Genomic DNA, 17,519 nt, shown 5'->3' with positions numbered 1-17,519 from the left:
AAATTGAGATTGTAAAGGATTTCATTTTACTTAGACCCACAATCAGCATCCAAGAAAACAGCAGTCAAGGAATCAAAAGATGCATTGCATTGGGCAAATCTGCTGCAAAAGACCTCTTTAAAGTATTGAAAAGCAAAGATGTCACCTTGAAGACTAAGGTCTGCCTGACCGAAGTCATAGTGTTCCAATCGCCTACTATTCATGTGAAAGCTGGACAATGAATAAGGAAGAAGAAGAATTGACATCTTTGAATTGTGGTGTTGGTGAAGAATAGTGAACATACCACGGACAGCCAGAAGAACAAACAAATCTGTCTTGGAAGAAGTACAACCGGAATGCTCCTTAGAAGCAAGGATAGCGGGACTATGTCTCACGTACTTTTGATGTTTATCAGGAGGGATCAGTCCCTGGAGAAGGACATCATGCTTGGGAAAGTAGGGGGTCAGTGAAAAAGAGATGGATTGACACAGTGGCTCCAAAAATGGGCTAAAGCATAGCAACAATTGTGAGAATGGTGCAGGACTGCGCAGTGTTTCATGCTGTTGTGCATAGGGTCACTATGAGCTGTAACCGACTCAATGGCACCTAATACCAACAAAAGTAGTTCCCCAATTGCAATTTTTTTTAAACCCTTGAGAAACCTCTCTGTTTTAACTTGAAACAGAGTTCAAATTTTTCTCTACAGCACATGAAAACAGCCACGGTGGGAATATTTACAGCATGGAAAGCTCCAGACCCCAGTCTTCCTGAGAGAACCAGTTATAAACATTTTCCAGTGCACCACTACCTGAAACCTTACTCTTTAAGCCACCCATCATTCCAAATGTAGAACATACTCCTGTATTTTGAGCTACAATTTCCTTTAATTGCACCTACTTTCTTCTTAACATTTCAGAGACTCCTTATAGTTTCTAATCTGTGAAATTTAACATTATTGTTCTCTAGTGCCTTTACCTCTTTTCTATAAATTCTAGGGATTGGCAGCATGTTCTCAGTCTGTCAAAGTAAAGATCATAGTAATCTTTAATACTTATGCTTATTAAAATACTTCTTTCTGAATGAAAACTTATTTCTTTATTCCTGATATATAGATCCTTCAATTTAAACAGTATCTTTTAAAAATTTCATCAACATTTGGGAGAACTCCAAACACACCTGTTCAATTAACAAGTCCTCCAATGTAATCGTATTGGCATTTCAAAATATATATCATTGTCCCTTTTATTTCTAATTCTTTTGTGCTGAACTTCTCAGTACATTGTTCTAAAAATGCTGTTTGATGTCCAAGTTTTACTTGCGGCTCTTCTCAACCTTAGAAACAACTTCCTCAAGCCTCCCAACCTCCATGAGAGTGGGAGCTTTATTGTACTATGTATTGGTAGCCACACTGCAGATGTAAATTTTAAAATTGCAAACCATCCAGATTCTAATGCTTTTCAAACTTGACAAACAATGCTCTGAGTTTAAATACTTAAATGTCACTGAGAGGGGAAAAAAATAAAAAGGCAACAGGAGAAATGAAAGAACAAAGGGAAAGCCAAGGCTGTAGGAAAACAAAAGGCAATCTGAGAGCAGAGTACACCCTGCGAGATTTAAAAAAGAGAGGCATGGTTTAAATTTAGAATTTTCCAGGCTTTTCTGAGACTGACTTTCAACTACTACATTACGTAAACATTCGGGAATATGGATGAATCTCCCTTATTTTAAGACGGAAATCTTACTAGTGAACCGTTATAAAGAATCGCTTCAAAACATACACAGTCAAAACGCCTCTCAAAAGAGTTCTAGGCTTAGAAAACTATGTATTTAGGATCAAATCAGTACATTCCAGGGTTGGAAGCATTTATAAAAACATCTGACTTTACCAAATATATAGAATTTGACATGTTTTAGTATATAATATAAATCCAGAATTCCCCCTGACTTTAGACGAAATCCCCACAGAGGCCTGTGTCTTTGAGTACACACACTATTGCTGTTTATATTAAAATTGTGCTTCGTGATGTCCTTTATGTATACTTTAATATTCTTGTTAATATGCCTTTATAATACTGACATTTTGGATTTCAATATCTGAGGTCTTTATACAAAGAATGTTAAGCAGGTTTATTAGCTTTATCTTTGCTTGCGATAATTAAAGAAACCTTAAATGATATCCCTAGGAACAAATAAATCCAGTCTCTTATTTGGTAAGCTCTGTAATCCACTCAATGGCAATGGGTTTGTTTGGTTTTTTTTCTGGCTCACATCATAAGGAGTTCTGGTAGCACAGTGGTTAAAACACTTGGCTGCTGAGCAGGACGTTCTAACCCATCAGCTGCTCTGTGGGAGAAAGATGTGGCAATCTGCTTCCTTAAAGACGACAGCCTTGGAAACACCATGGGGCAGTTCTGCTCTGTCCTGTAGGAATATTAAGAGTCGGAATAGACTTGATGGCAACCGGGTAACGGGGCTCACATCATTGACATTTTAACTTACGGGGATATTTTCAGATCAGTTATTTCCTACAACTGTGTATATTTTTTTCAAAATTTATTGAGGTTTAATTTACATATAAAAAATGCACCCATTTTTTATTGTACATTTGGTTAGTTTTGACCAAATTAAACACAAAATTAACTATTACTGCGATCAAGACACAGAACATTTCTATCACCCCAAAAAGTTCCCTTGTGTCTCTTTGCAGTCAATTCCCCCAAGTCCCTGCCCTAGGTACTGTCGAGTTGACTTGAGTCACTAGTAGACTACTTTGCCCTTTGTAGAATTTCATATAAATAAAATCATACTGGGATGATTTTGCCTTTTTGTGTATAGCTTCTTTTCCTCAGTAACATGTTTTTGAGATCACCCATTTTGTTAAGTATCAGTAGTTTGCTCCTTTTAATTGACGAACAGTAAGTACTCTGCTGTTTAAATATACCGAATTTATTCACCCGTTGATGGACGTTTGGTTATTTCTACTTTGGAGCTATTATGAACAAAGCTGCTACTGAGACAGGGACAGAAGGGTGGACAGCCTTAAGACCGGAAGAACTGGCCCATTGATCTGGGACTGTATCCCGGGGGTGGTGTTACAAGATAACCCACACATGCAGCCCAGTAGGCACAAAGTTTTGCATATTTCTCATGTAAGTTGTTTTTCAGGACTCGATTGTAAGGGGTGGTGTCACAAGATAACCCACGTCCTGGACCCTGATGCATGGAGTTCTACATATCTTCCCTGCAAGCTGTTCCCCAAAGATGAACAGAGTTAGCCGATCTCTGGGGCATGCACAGTGAAAATGGATGCGACCTTACAGTCATGTCAACCTGCCACTGAGACTGCGAAGTGGTGAAGTGACATTGCCCAAACTGACCCCACCTTGGTTTCCAGATGTGCACGCACCTAATTTCTTTAACCCTGCCATTTCCCAGAAAGCCCCGCCTTTTCCCCCCAAAGCAATGAATAAAACATAAGATCCTTTCCACCTAAAACTCCTTATAAACTCCAGGAAAACTTCCGTTCAAGGAGAGGCTGGAGGCTAGCGTAGGTGGAAGCCCCTCTCTATCTCTCCCTCGTGAGCCTCTGCTTTCTTTCTGTCACTAATAAACCTTTGTTCATATGGAACCTCCGAGCTTCTCCTGGTCATTCTTGGTCAGTAGAAGGCAAGAACTTAGGCAGGACTTGGTCACAAGGCGGGAACCCTTGTCCTGCAACACTATGAATATTTGCATACAATGTTCTTTTATGGATGTGTTTTCATTTATCTGTGGTAAATACCTAGAAATACAATTGCTGGATCATATGTTTAGCTGTAAGTTTAACTTTTTAAGGAAGTGTCAAACTGTTTTCTACCAAAGTGCTTTTAACATTTTACAGTCCCTTCATTAACGTACATCCTCGCCAATTGACATTGTCGGTCTTTTTGATTTTAGCCCTTGTAATGGTTGTGTAATGGTATCTCATGGTGGCTTCATTTTCTTTTTTCTCATAAATACAGATATTCAGAATCTTTTCATGTGTTTGTTTTCCAATCATATATCTTCTTTTATGAGTTATCTGTTCAAATATTTTGTTTATTTTGAAGTGGGTTGTTTGTCTCAGAATAGTGTTGTAAGAATTCTTTATACAGCCTAGATACAAACTATTTGTCAATTATACATATGGCAAATGTTTTCTCTAAGTCTGTGGCCTGAATTTTTACTTATTCTTACTAGCATGTTTAATTTTGATGAAGTCCAATTTATTTATTTTTACCTTTTATAGGTAGGGATTTTCCCCTACCTCAAGATTACTGGTTTACTTCTAAATTTTCTTTTAGATATGCATTATTTTTATATCACACACAAGCACACTCTATACATTCTCATGTTTGAATTTTCTAATGCCTGAAGAGTACTACTTGTTCCTTGTATAATTTCTAGAATTAATTGCAGATTCTTACAATAGTGTAAACATAGCAAAAGCGCCCATCTTTTCAAGTTCAACCTTGACTAAGTTTTAGTTCTAAAGGAATAAGGTCCACTGCCCTTTTGATTCCCTTCCTGTCAATTTGGAGATGAGCATAATGTTTCAATACCAGCCATTGAGTGTCCAGACCAGGTAAGCCCAGATGTATTTAGCCATTGCCATCTTCCCTCTTCCACTCTGGTTGAACTATTTATGTGCAGATCAAAGAGATGTGGATCTGGGCAAATGCCCTGTAAGTAATAAAGCAAGAAGATCCTTTTTGTCCTGATGTACGTTAACTCCAAAGTTCTCAATGGACATTCTGGTGTTCTAGCACCCTGCTTCAAGGAATGCCAAGCCACCAGCTGACACACCCATCTCCACCTTGAGAAACTAGTATCTTCATTGGAAGGTACCCTCATGGAAATTCTGTTCTTCATAAATGTGAAAGTAAAAGTGTTCTAAAAGTCAGGAAATGGACTGAGAAAGTAAATTTTCTCTATAAATTCTTCTTTTGGACTGGAACACTTAGTTACTGAAACATTACCTGTTTGGTTTTATTTTACAGTCTCACAGCTCAACCTTTTTGTTTTTTTCCTGATTCTTCAAGTTCCATAGTACAACAGAACCATGTCTTTAACATGCTAACTCTGAAAACCTAATACAGGTAAATACCTTACCCTTGACTGACAGGTGTCTCCATGTCACAGTTGGCTCAGGTCGACCAATAGCAAGACACAATAGGGTCACACTGCTTCCCTCGTTCACGGTGATGTCTGAGGATATATTCATGATCTGTGGAGGAACTGTAAAAAAGGAGAAAAGAAACATCTGAGAATTATTCTTGGCACTTAAAAAGAGGTTTAAGCCTATAGAAATTTCTATAGCATTTTTTATGGTGAATAGTATTCTTAGTAATACTTTTCTTTGGCTTGATTTGCCAAAAATGTAGACACAGACATTTACATGTTCTTGTAGAAGAAGAGGAGCCCGGGTGGCACAGTGGTTCAGAGCTTGCCTGCTAACCAAAATGGCAGCGGTTGGAATCCACCAGCTGCTCCTTGGAAACCCTATGAGGCAGTTCTACTCTGTTCTATAGGGTCGCTATGAGTCAGAATCGGATGGCAATGGGAAATGAGGAAACCATTTCACAGATGAGACGATAGTAGTACCTTAACTCAGGATATTATGAAGTCTAAATGAAATAATGTAAGAAAAGGCTTAGGAGAGTGCCTAATATAAAGTGAGCACTTACTAAACATTACCTACTAAGATGATAATGATAATTGTGATGGTTAAGATTGTGTGTCAACTTGGCTGGGCCATGATTCTCAGTGTTTTGGCAGTTGTATAAAGTTGTGATCACTTTCCTGTTGAAATCTGATATGTGATCACCCCCATGATGGAATCTGATGAGTGGTACCCGCTGGGGTGGGGCCTGTGGTGGCTCACCACCCCCTCAGCCTTCATCTCTCTGCCTTCCGTTGCCTAAATCTTTCCTGCTCACCTTGCAAATGTTGTTGGCTTGTTCTGGATCCAGCAACTATCTCTTGTCTGACCTCTGGTTCTTGGGACTTGAGCTAGCAGCGTACCTGTCCATCGTGAGATTTGCTGGTCGTCACAGCCTGTGAGCAAAAGTCCTGCTCCCTGACCTGCCTATCTTGGCTTCGCCAGCCCCTACAGCTAAGTGACTCAGGAGAAACCTTGCAGTCTTGCCTACTGACCTTGGGAATTCCTCGACCATCACAACCTGGGAGCAGGATCCCTGCTCTCCAACGTGCTCATCTTGGGTTCACCAGCTTCTGTGGCTCCGTGAATTGGGAAAGGACTCTACCCTGATCCAAGAACTTGGGATGTCCCAACTCCTACAATTGCATGAGCTGTTTCCTTAATATAAATCTCTCTCTGTATGTTTATATGCATTACTGGTTTTGCTTCTCCAGAGAACCCAGCTTAAGACAGTGATGATGACAACAGAAACAACACATCTTTCACAGTAGACTGTGTCTTCTCATGGGCAATGACCAGGTTCAATTATCTTTAATTCTCCAAAGCCTAATGTGATACCTGGTCTTGTTGTCCCACCATGTGCTACCTCCAGGCCCTGACATTCGATACACCTTAAAGTTCAATATTGGAAAATACCTAGAGTTCTTCCCAATACTTACTACTCATTGCTATTGTTCTGATTTAGTTTCTTACCAATTTTCACATGGGCAACTGCATAGCCTCTCAGCTGGTCTCTTTACATTTTTAGTTCCTTCCCACCTCTCCTCTATAGGTGGACAGAGTGATCCTTTTAGGTAATAGTCTAATCAAACTACTGCCCTGTTTACTCTTTTAGTTCAACATGGCCTCCAGGGTTTAACATACAAACACTCCTGCATGTCCTAAACCCTCTGTAGTATAGCCCCCATCATAGTTATCTAGTGCTGCCATAACAGAACTACCACAAGTTGGGGGCTTTAACAAACAGAAATTTATTTTCTTACAGTTTAGGAAGCTAGAGGTCCAAATTCAGGGATGCAAATCTAAAGGAAGGTTTTCTGTTTCTGGCAGCTCTGGGGGAAAGTCCTTGTCTTTTTTCAGCTTTTGTTCCTCAGTACCTTGTTGATCATCAGGTAACACGTCTCTTCTGTTCTGGTTGTGCTTCCATCTCTGTGCCTAATCTGCTCTTTTAATATCACAAAGACGATTGGCTTAAAACACACCTTACACTGATATGGCCTCATTAACATAATAAAAAGTCCTATTCCCAAGTGGGATTGCATTCACATGTGTACACATTTTTGGGAACACAATTCAATCCATAACACCCCTAAACCCACTTTTGAGCCTCATCTCCAGGCGTACTCCCCACCCCCCCCACAGCACATCATAGACACTGGACCAATTGCTCCACCTGAATGTGTCAAAAGCATAAGCCTTTCCATAGCTTTGTTTCTCTTCATCTTCCCTAGAGTCTCTACCTGAAAAGAAATGACTCAAAGGCTACCTCCCCTCTGTAGTTAGCCCAAACCTCTCCCCAAATCCTGAAGGTAGCCTCAACCATCTCCCACAATGCATTTTGTCCAAATCTGCCTCAGGGAGGGGACTGAGCATGTTGCATTGCAGTTGATCACTTTATACTCATCTCTTTAGCTAGAGAGTGAGGTACTTGAGGATAAGGATGGAATTGTATACATCTCTATTTCCTCAGTGTAGAGCACAGAGGCTGGCAAGAGTCTATGCTTCATTTCACTTTGGAAGGAAGACCCAACAAACAGATTGAACAAATCCGAAAAACTAAGGGAGGCAAGACTGCTCAAATGGAAGGCTTCAGATACCTACAGTTTCTTCCCAATTTTCTTTCAGATGCTCAAAACAAAAGGAAAATTCACATGTGCAAATAATCTAAATGTCCATCAACAGATGAATGGATAGACAGAATGTGGTACATACAAGTAATGGAATATGACTTGGCTGTAAAGAGAATGAAGTCCTGATACATGCTACAACATGGATGAACCTTGAAAACATTATGCTGAGTGAAATAAGTCAATCACAAAAGGACAGATATTGTACGATCTTACTTATATGAAATATGTAGAACAGGCAAATGTATAGAGATCAAAGTTTATTGGTGGTTGCCAGGGGTGGGAGGGAGGGGATGGGGGAGCTATTGTTTGGGAAGCAGTGAGTTTCTGTTTATAGTGATGGAAAATTTGGCAGCCATTAAGAGTATTGATTGCACAACATAATTAAGGTAATTGATACCGCTAAACTGTACATCTGAAAAATGTTAGCAAAATGTTGGCAAAAGATGTGTTACATATATTTTTACAACAATAATTTTAAAAAAGAGTCACAGAGGGAGATGGCACCAGACCTACAGTTATGCTGATCTATTGTTACTGCCAGTTTCATTATGAATTATTAATTATCAAGCAGGTAGAGCTCCAATAGACTCCAAACCACCCAGAGTACATGGCAAAGGAGAATTATGGCTGTGGCCTGCATGCAACAACAGTACAGCTTGGAGTTTTATGCTGTCGAGCCCTTAGAGGTAACTCTTCTCAAGGAGAAGCCATAAGGAACAAGAAGAACATTTGAGCTCTTAAGGGGATCAACATTAACAAATAAATAAAAATTACCTGCTTATAAATCTGTCATATTGTAGATTATTTCTGCATTAGGGTCTGTCCTGAAATTTCGGTGCACATATTTTACTCAAATACACTCTGAGAAAAAAACAGCATACCCTGTAACTACTCTGCACTCTCTTGAGAAAACCACACTACCTGTTTTTCAGCATTTTCTAGCTCGTTAAAAAATAGTTCTGGGTTTAGAAATGTCAATATTTTTCTCTCTTCTGTAAAGCAACAACTTCAGTGCACCTTCTAAAATATTCTCAAAATACTGTCTGCGTTAGCTGGATGTGCTGTGCCTTCTGAAGTGTTCTTTCTTTAGAGCCCAGAGCCTCCCTGGTAGTGAGACAGACAACCTGAGGAGGCAGTGAGGTGAGAACAGTGCAGCACTGATGTCCCCAGACGGTTCTCTCAACACAGCCCTCTGACTCGGAGACGTTCTTCTCATAGACAGTATGTTTCATCTGATAGTTTAAGACGTGGTGGATTAAGAGATGTTTATAAAATTATGTGGGTGTCTGGTGCTGCCTACTCATTCCCCAGGTGCCTGGTCAGTGCCGCCCAGAGCTGCCTGGAGTTAAATCCCCAAAAGTAACCCAGACTCTCTCACTAAGACCCAGCTGTCTGGCATCCTTAAAGACAGAAAAATAAGTACAGTTTCAAGGGTTTGGGTAGCCAATGAGAAAGGAAATACAGAGACTGAACTGGAAGAAAGGAAGGTTCTTTCTATTCTCAATTAGGATATCCATGGAAATGAACATTATTATATAACTTTGATATTTTCAAAAAGCTATGAGTCAGAATCGACTCCCTGGCAAAGGGCTTATTTCTTTTTCCCACATGCATTATCTCACATGCTTTGCACAAAACATGAGATGAGTAGAGCAAATGTTCCTCTTAAAGAAACTGAGGCATGGAAAGTTCAAGTAAATAGCCAAAAATTACTGGTTACTAAATGGCAGAGCTCTTTCCATCATGTTATGCTGCTTCTTTAACACTTTTCAGTTCCCAGAACACAGTATTTCTATCTCTAAGTCTTTGCATATTGTTTCCTTAGCTCCAAATGTCCTCTCAAAGCTTCTTTCCTCACAGCGCTTACCACAATGAACAAAACCATCTCGTTCCAGGCACTTTCCCCAGTACTGTGCAGAGTTCTGGAGGACAGGAACCAGTCAGAGCCGTGGGAGCTTCTCCAGGGCCATGTGCATTGTTTACCAAGGGAGGTAATCAACACTTTTGATTTTAAATCTGAATTAAATTCAGCAATACTGTCATAACCCTACCCTTTATTCCATGATACTCTTTTGAAAAAAGGAGCAGTTGGGAAGGACTTTAAATGCTTCTCCATATTTAGAAAGGGGTAATTGTTCAATTTGCAGAAAAGTATCTGTCACTAATGAGTCTGTTTATATGGGTATTTAACACATAAATAAACACAAAGAAACAAGTCATCTTACCCAAAATGCTTAGATTACTCAAAGAAAATAATAGAAACTATAGAGTCTAGTTAAAGGATACCAAATTGTGCAATGTTTTTAACAGTGTCTGCAGACCTGCTGGTGGTGCAGATATCTGTCATCTTTTCATCAATGGCGGTAGGTCCAAGGGAGCCTTTCCATAGGTTGTGCAGACTATTCAGGGCTCAGTTATAATGACTTCACATGTGCAGTCATTCTGTGTGTGTAAGGAGAGAAAGAGAGGGGTATGGGAATTCCTGGGTAGAGTAAATGGTTAATTCACTCAGCAGCTAATCAAAAGGTTGGAGATTCCAGTCCATCCAGAAATGTCTTAGAAGAAAGGCTTCACAATCAGCCACTGAAAATCTATGGAGCACAGTTCTACTCTGACACACGCAGGACTGCTGTAAGTTGGCATTGACTTGCAGCCACCTTTGCAAAGGGCAAGATCTCCAAAGGTGTCTTTGGGCCTCCCTAGGCTCAGGTATTACCATCAGGTATTTACACATTCTCCCTTTCTCCTAAGTATGGTCTCTTGCTCTCAAACATCCTAAATGGGTTTTGAATCTGGCATTTCCTCTGCAAATTCACTGCCGTTGGCTTAGCTGAGCTTTTATGCTCCCTTGCTTGGAATATTACAAAATTGTCTTCATTGTTTGACCTGCCACCACCTTGTTAATTCAAATCCCATACTGCTGCCTTAGTTACCATTTAAATATCTTGCTTCTGACTAAAACCCACATACTAAGAATGTAAAGTCCAAACTTCTTGGCAGGATTTACAAGACCATTCACTGTCTGGCCACAGCCTAACTACTTGCCCTTTTTCTAACAATAGCTCCATGTTTCTCTCTGGGGCTGCCTCATACCCACATCTCTGTGCCTTTAATTCTTTCTGCTGGAAAACTCTTCCCCACTTCTCTGCCATATGAGCAACTCATCCTTCAATACTCAGGTCAGATATGAGCTCCTTTATGATGCCTTCACTTCTCTTCATTCTGTTCCCAAGGCATACTTGTTTATGTCTTTACCCTAACATTTATCTTTGCAACTGAGGCTGTTGCGAGGAAAGGACCCTGTTGTATTTATCCTTGTATTTCAAACACACGCAAAGGCCTGGCATGTTATGACACCCACTTTATCCCTAAAAGTGAAGACTGGTTTCATAGTTGTTTCAGCTGAGTGTCTTATAACTTGCCAAGTGCCTCCCATCCTAGACAAATTACACATACCCTTTCCTTTTTCCTTTCCCTGAACAACTCTCCACTTGCATAATTTATCATTCTGGGCTCAGTTTTAATGTTACTTTCTCAGCAAAATCTTTGCTGATGACCCCAGCACCATTCCCAAATCTAATTCAGGTCATTTTGTTACATTTTTCCTCAACCTTTAAATTTTCCTTGATGATAGTGATGTAAGTTTTGTATTTATACATGTATTTATATATTCATTTGTATGATTATTTATTTATAATAACTCTGATCCACTAAACTATAAAACCCACTGATGTCGAGTCCATTCCAATGCCTAGCAACCCCACAGGGTTTCCAAGACTGAAAATCTCTGCGGAAGCAGACTGCCACATCTTTCTCCTGCAGAGCCCCTGGTGTTTCAAACCACCAACCTTTCTGTTAGCAGTCAATCACTTTAACCACTCCAGTACTTAGAATCATACTTGACACACAATAAATGGTTTTGGAAAAAAAATGTTGAATGACTAAACATCTCCCATTTATATAATGCCACACAAGTTATTGTGCACTTGCCGGAGAACATGCTTTTTTAAAGGTAATTTTTTTCTTTTTATAATGTTAATTGGGGATCAAAAATATGTAATTCTAGGCATATTAGCAGCACCCTGCATAAAGTTAGTATGATATGGTAGAAACAGCATATGAGAGGCCAGGTACTGTGTCTCAGGCTCTGGAGTCCAATGGACCTGTGAACTTGAACAATTAATATCTAACCACTCTGAGCTGCTGGCTCCTCATGTGTAAAATGAGAGTGATAAAATGTATCTCTCTAGGTTTTCATAAGAATTAAGTGTAAATGTATGTAAGGTACCTTGTACAGTGCTTGGCAATGTAATTAATAAATTCTAGCTGTTATAACTCCCTTCCATATACTGATTGTTGACATTATCCATGTGACTTAGAATCGGATAGACGGTTTCATCTTGCCTAGTTGCTCATTTTATAAATCTTAGTCAGTGCTTATAGATGAAGCTCACTTAGGATAGCTGGGAAGATTTCATGATACATATATATAAAGAGCTTTCAGAGTAAAAAAAAACCCGTTGGCATCAAGTTGATTCCGACTCATAGTGACCCTATAGGACAGAGTAGATCTGCTTCATAGGGTTTCCAAGGAGCGGCTGGTGGAATCAAACAGCTGAACTTTTGGCTTGTAGCCCTATCTCTGAACCACGGTGCCACCAGGGTTCCCATGGGGAAAAAAAAAAAAAAGGCCTTTGCCATTGAGTTGATTCCAACTCACAGTGACCCTATTCAATCTATATGCTGAGCAAATTATCCAAGAAGCTGGACTACATGAAGAACCGGGCATCGTGATTGGAGGAATACCCATTAACAACATGCATTATGCAGATGATACAACCTTGCTTGCTGCAAATGAAGAAGACTTGAAGTACTTACTGATAAAGATCAAAGACTACAGCCTTCAGTATGGATTACACGTCAACATAAAGAAAACAAAAATCCTCACAACTGGACCAAGAAGCAGCATCATGATAAATGGAAAAAAAGATTGAAGTTGTCAAGGATTTCATTTTACTTGGATCCACAATCAAAACCCATGGAAGCAGCAGTCGAGAAATCAAAAGATGCATTGCATTAGGAAAATCTGCTGCAAAAGGCCTCTTTAAAGTGTTAAAAAGCAAAGCTATCACTTTGAAGACTAAGGTAGGCCTGACCCAAGCTATGATATTTTCAGTCCCCTTGTATGCATGTGAAAGCTGGACAATGAATAAGGAAGACTAAAGAAGAATCGATGCCTTTTAACTGTGGCGTTGGCAAAGAATATTTAATGTACCATGGACTGCCAAAAGAACAAAAAAATCTGTCGTGGAAGAAGTACAGTCAGAATGGTCCTTAGAAACAAGGATGGTGAGACTACATCTCACATATTTTGGGCGTGTTATCAGGAGGGATCAGTCCCTGGAGAAGAATACCATGCTTGGTAAAGTAGAGGGTCAGCAAAAAAGAGGAAGACCTTCAACGAGATGGATTGACACGGTGGCTGCAACAAGGGGCTCAAGCATAACAATGATTGCGAGGACGGCACAGGACGGGCAGTGTTTCATTCTGTTGTATATAGGGTCACTATGAGTGAGAACCAACTTGATGGCACCTAACAACAACAACAACCAGAGTAAAAAGTAAATATTCAATAAATAAATGTCAGTTTTCTCCTCTCAAGCTGAGCTCTTGAACCTAAGCATGTGTTGCATACTACCTGAATACATACGGTATAGAGAAATTACTTGGCTCTTTCCTTTCTACTTTTTCTAGGGGTATCTGTTTCTAGGAGAATAGGTACAGGACCTCAGCACCACACCCAGCTTAGAAGGGACATGCACTTCATCTCAGGTGCAGAGCTGACGTGAGACAAAATGCAGAGGCAGCTGCTCCTGGTCCTGGCCCCGGTCCGACAAGGCCGGACATGCCACACCCTCAGCAATGTCATAAGTAGTACTTCATTATGTTGCCAAACCATAGAAGGTGGGTTCTGTCTGGCATGCTCAGACCTGCCAATAATTTGGACACCAGCCTTTGAGAAAGAGAAAGTAACTTTATTGCAATGCCCAGAGCAGGGAGCCTCAGATCTGACTCCCTGAGCTATGGGGAAACAGGGCTTTTATGTGATATGGCCAGCAAGACGGTGGTCCTGCAGGTGCTCAAGGGAGGGAAAATTCTAGAAGGAAGACTTTGCAAGAATTACGGTGGCCAGGAAATGAGGTGATGTGATTTTTGTCAGATCTCTCGCTTTGGAATAGGATCCAGGTGATGATTTTCCCTCTTTTGAGGTCCACTAACAGTCACAACTGGTCCTTTTGTGCATGTGGGGTGGGCAAAACCTGACTTGGGCTAGTTTAATGCAGACTTTTCTGACTAGTGGAAATTTACTAGCATTCATAGGGTCAGATTACAATTATCTAGTTTGATCTTGAGCACATCTCCTTAAAGCATCCAAGACAAAATGGAGAAATCAAGTCAGCCAGGGAAGCCTGGAGCTGGTACCCAGGCCCATTCTCCAGGGGTGGACCCACTGAGAGATGGTGAGGGCAATACAATGATACTGGCTTTAGGGTCACACACCCTCAGATTCCATTTCTGACTCTGCTATTTACTAACTGGATGCCTGTGGGCCATTTCTTAATTCCTCTGGACCCCATTTTCCTCTTCCATGAATTGAAGATAATAACTCATGTTGTGGTGAAGACATGGTTACAACTCCAAGTTCAATGCCTAGCATAGACTGATGCCCAGTTAGTGAATATTGGATCCATGTTCTCTCCAGATTTCCTGTTGCTTCCTTTCTCCACCCTGATAGTTCTCAAACCAGCTAGAACCCCCTGGGGAGTTGTTTTTTGTTGGTGGTGTTTTGTTTTCTAATTACAGATAAGTAAGTCTGGATCAAATCAGGAAGTTATATTTTTAAAAATTTCCCAAGATGAATCTGATGTGTAGTCAAGGATAGGAGCTGTTACTATATCCCAACACAGGGCCCCTGTTCTCTTCAGACAGTCACCTCCCAGTCACACACACCTGGCTTACATTCTGTTCCTCAGCATCCTGCATCCTCAGGGCCTTGCACTCCACTAGATATTGCTGCCCATGCATTGCTCCTAGAGTCATTTCAAGGATGGGGATTTCACCCATCTCTACTCTCTCCCTGACCATTTCCTTTGCAATGTTTTATTTAAGACTGCATGGCACAATTAAAAACAAAAACAAAACCTTGTTATTTGAAGGAAGAGAAACCAAAGTTTGAGCACCATTTTATTCCATCCGTGATTTTTGAGAATATTACTTGATCTTGTAATGCCTCAGGTTTTCCTGATGTAAAATGGGCGTAATAATAATTCCTTACAGATATGGTGAACATTGGAGATGATTGTAAAGTGTCTAACATAGCTAATATTGTTGTGTTATTATTATTATTCCTAGGACACAATAGAATGTTAACAGGTTATATGAAAGTTAATATTAATATGAAAAGCATTTCATTATATCTTTACACACTCAAGATTAGTTTATAAAAGTAATACAGAAAACAATTTTAAAGGCTTGATGTTTTATTACCCTAGGGTTAACTTTTTGCATTTTAACAGGAAAACTTATTTCCTAACACAGTCATAAGATTAGTTTGAGAATTTATGATATGCATGATACACTAAAATAGTATACAAAAAGGACTAAGTGAAATGTCCCAAGAGGTGAGTTTTCCTCTTGATTCTTCCATAGCTGTGTGATCTTTTGCAAATTGCTTAACCCCTCTGTCTTAGGTCTGTGTATTTGTGCATGCGTGCATGTTGTCGACTTTTTAAAATTTATTTTCTGGTAAGTTTTAGAATGAAGGGGTTGGATTGTGAATGATCAGGTCCCTTTAGGTCTAAAATTTTCTGTGTTGATGATATTCTAGCAAGATTACAAGCCCGGTCAGTAAGGGGGCTACACCCGGGAACAAAGGTAATAACACCACCAAGAACCAGCAAAAATAGCTATTGTTTATTTCTTTGAGTCTGGAATTAAATGTTGTATATACATTATCTACTTTAATCCTCAATATATCCCTAGGAAATACTTGCTGCTAAAAATCAGCATATGGATAGAAAAATGGAATAGAATTGAGAGTCCAGAAATACAGCCATGTAATTATTGCCAATGATTTTTGACAAGAGTGCCAGGATACTTCAATGGGGAAAAGAATTACCAAATGGCCTTGGGACAACTGTATCTCCACATACAAAGGAATGAAGTTGGACCTCTACCTTCCACCATATGTAAAAATTAACTCAACATGGATCAAAGACCTAAATGTAAGAGGTAAAACTTAGAAGAAAACAGAGGCATAAATCTTCATGGTCCTGGATTAAGCAATGTTTTCTTAGATATTACTCAAAAGCGCAAGCCAAAAAATAAGAAGCAAAATAGATGAGTTGGACTTCAACGTCTTTTTTAAAAAATGTACTTCAAAGGATACTATCACAAAAGTGAAAAAAAGACAATGCACAGAATGGGAGAAAATATTCTCAAATCATACATCTGATAAGGGACTTATATTAAAAATATATAAAAATACTTACAACTCAACAATAGAAGGGCAAATAACTCAATTTAAAACATGGGCAGAGGATTTGAACAGACATTTCTCCAAAAAATATATACAAATGAACAATGTGCACATAGAAGCATGCTTAATATCTTTAGTCACTAGGGAAACGAAAACCAAAACCGCAATGAGATACCACTTCACACCCACTGGATGTCTACAGCAAAAAAGAAAGAAAATAGTAAGAATGGAAAGGATATTGAGAAATTGGAACACTCATACATTGCCGATAGGATTGTAAAATTATGTAGCCAATTTGGAAACAGTCTGACAGTTCCTCAAAAGGCTAAACATACAGTTGTCATATGATCCAAAAGTTCCACTGTGAGGTATATACCTAAAAGAAATTAAAACATGTCCACACTCACAAAAAAACACTTGTACATAAATGTTCATAGAAGTTTTATTCATAATAGACAAAAGGTGGAAACAACCCAAATGTCCATCGGCAGATGAATGGATAAACAAAATGCAGAATATCAATATAATGAAATATTATTTAGCCAATTAAAGAATGATGCACTAATATATGTTAGATCATGGATGAACACTGAAGGAGACCACATATTATATGATTATAAGATTCTATATATATGAAATGACCAGAACACGCAAATCGATAGAGACAGAAAGTAGATCAGCGGTTGCCAGGGGCTGGGGGAAGGGGTAATGGGCAGTGACTGCTAATGGACATGCGGTTTCTTTTTGGGGTGATGATGATACTTCAGTATTAGAGAATGGTGATGGTTACAGTCTGTGAATATACTAAAAACTACTGAATTGTACACTTTCAAAATGTAAACTTTATGATAGGTAAAATATATCTCAATAAAGATATTATAAGAAAAAAATCAGTCATGATACTCCCTTAAATCTTCTTAAACCAAACACTAGTTTAGCTTAATGAGTAAAAAATGTCTGCCTTGAGCATTATGCTCTTTTAAGATCTATCTACATAGGATCAAATTGGCAACAGCAACTCGAAAGAATAGATAGAAACCTTGGACAGCAGTGAGTTTTTTAATGGAGGAACAACTCGGAAAAAGAAGATGAAAATGATTGCACAATATAGGAATATAGTCAATGTTGCTGAATTGTACATGTAGAAACTTGAATCGGTGTACGTTTTTGCTGTATATGTACTCAGCAACAA

General features: G+C 39.3%; 1 protein-coding gene across 3 annotated transcripts in view; it reads right to left on the bottom strand.

Moving 5' to 3' along the window:
• Positions 1 to 17,519, bottom strand: part of OPCML (opioid binding protein/cell adhesion molecule like) — a 775,809-nt gene that overhangs the window by 187,314 nt on the left and 570,976 nt on the right. For all 3 annotated transcript variants that reach the window (XM_010597116.3, XM_003417406.4, XM_010597117.3), the window contains exon 3: positions 5,110 to 5,235. In XM_010597116.3, coding sequence (XP_010595418.1) covers positions 5,110 to 5,235 — 126 coding nt within the window. The remainder of the gene's footprint in view (positions 1 to 5,109; positions 5,236 to 17,519) is intronic.

Source organism: Loxodonta africana, chromosome 15, assembly GCF_030014295.1.
Source record: "Loxodonta africana isolate mLoxAfr1 chromosome 15, mLoxAfr1.hap2, whole genome shotgun sequence".
In the NCBI taxonomy this organism is placed as follows: Eukaryota; Metazoa; Chordata; class Mammalia; order Proboscidea; family Elephantidae; genus Loxodonta; species Loxodonta africana.
Note: the sequence above shows the minus strand (reverse complement) of the source record. Positions and strands in the feature narration are given on the sequence as shown.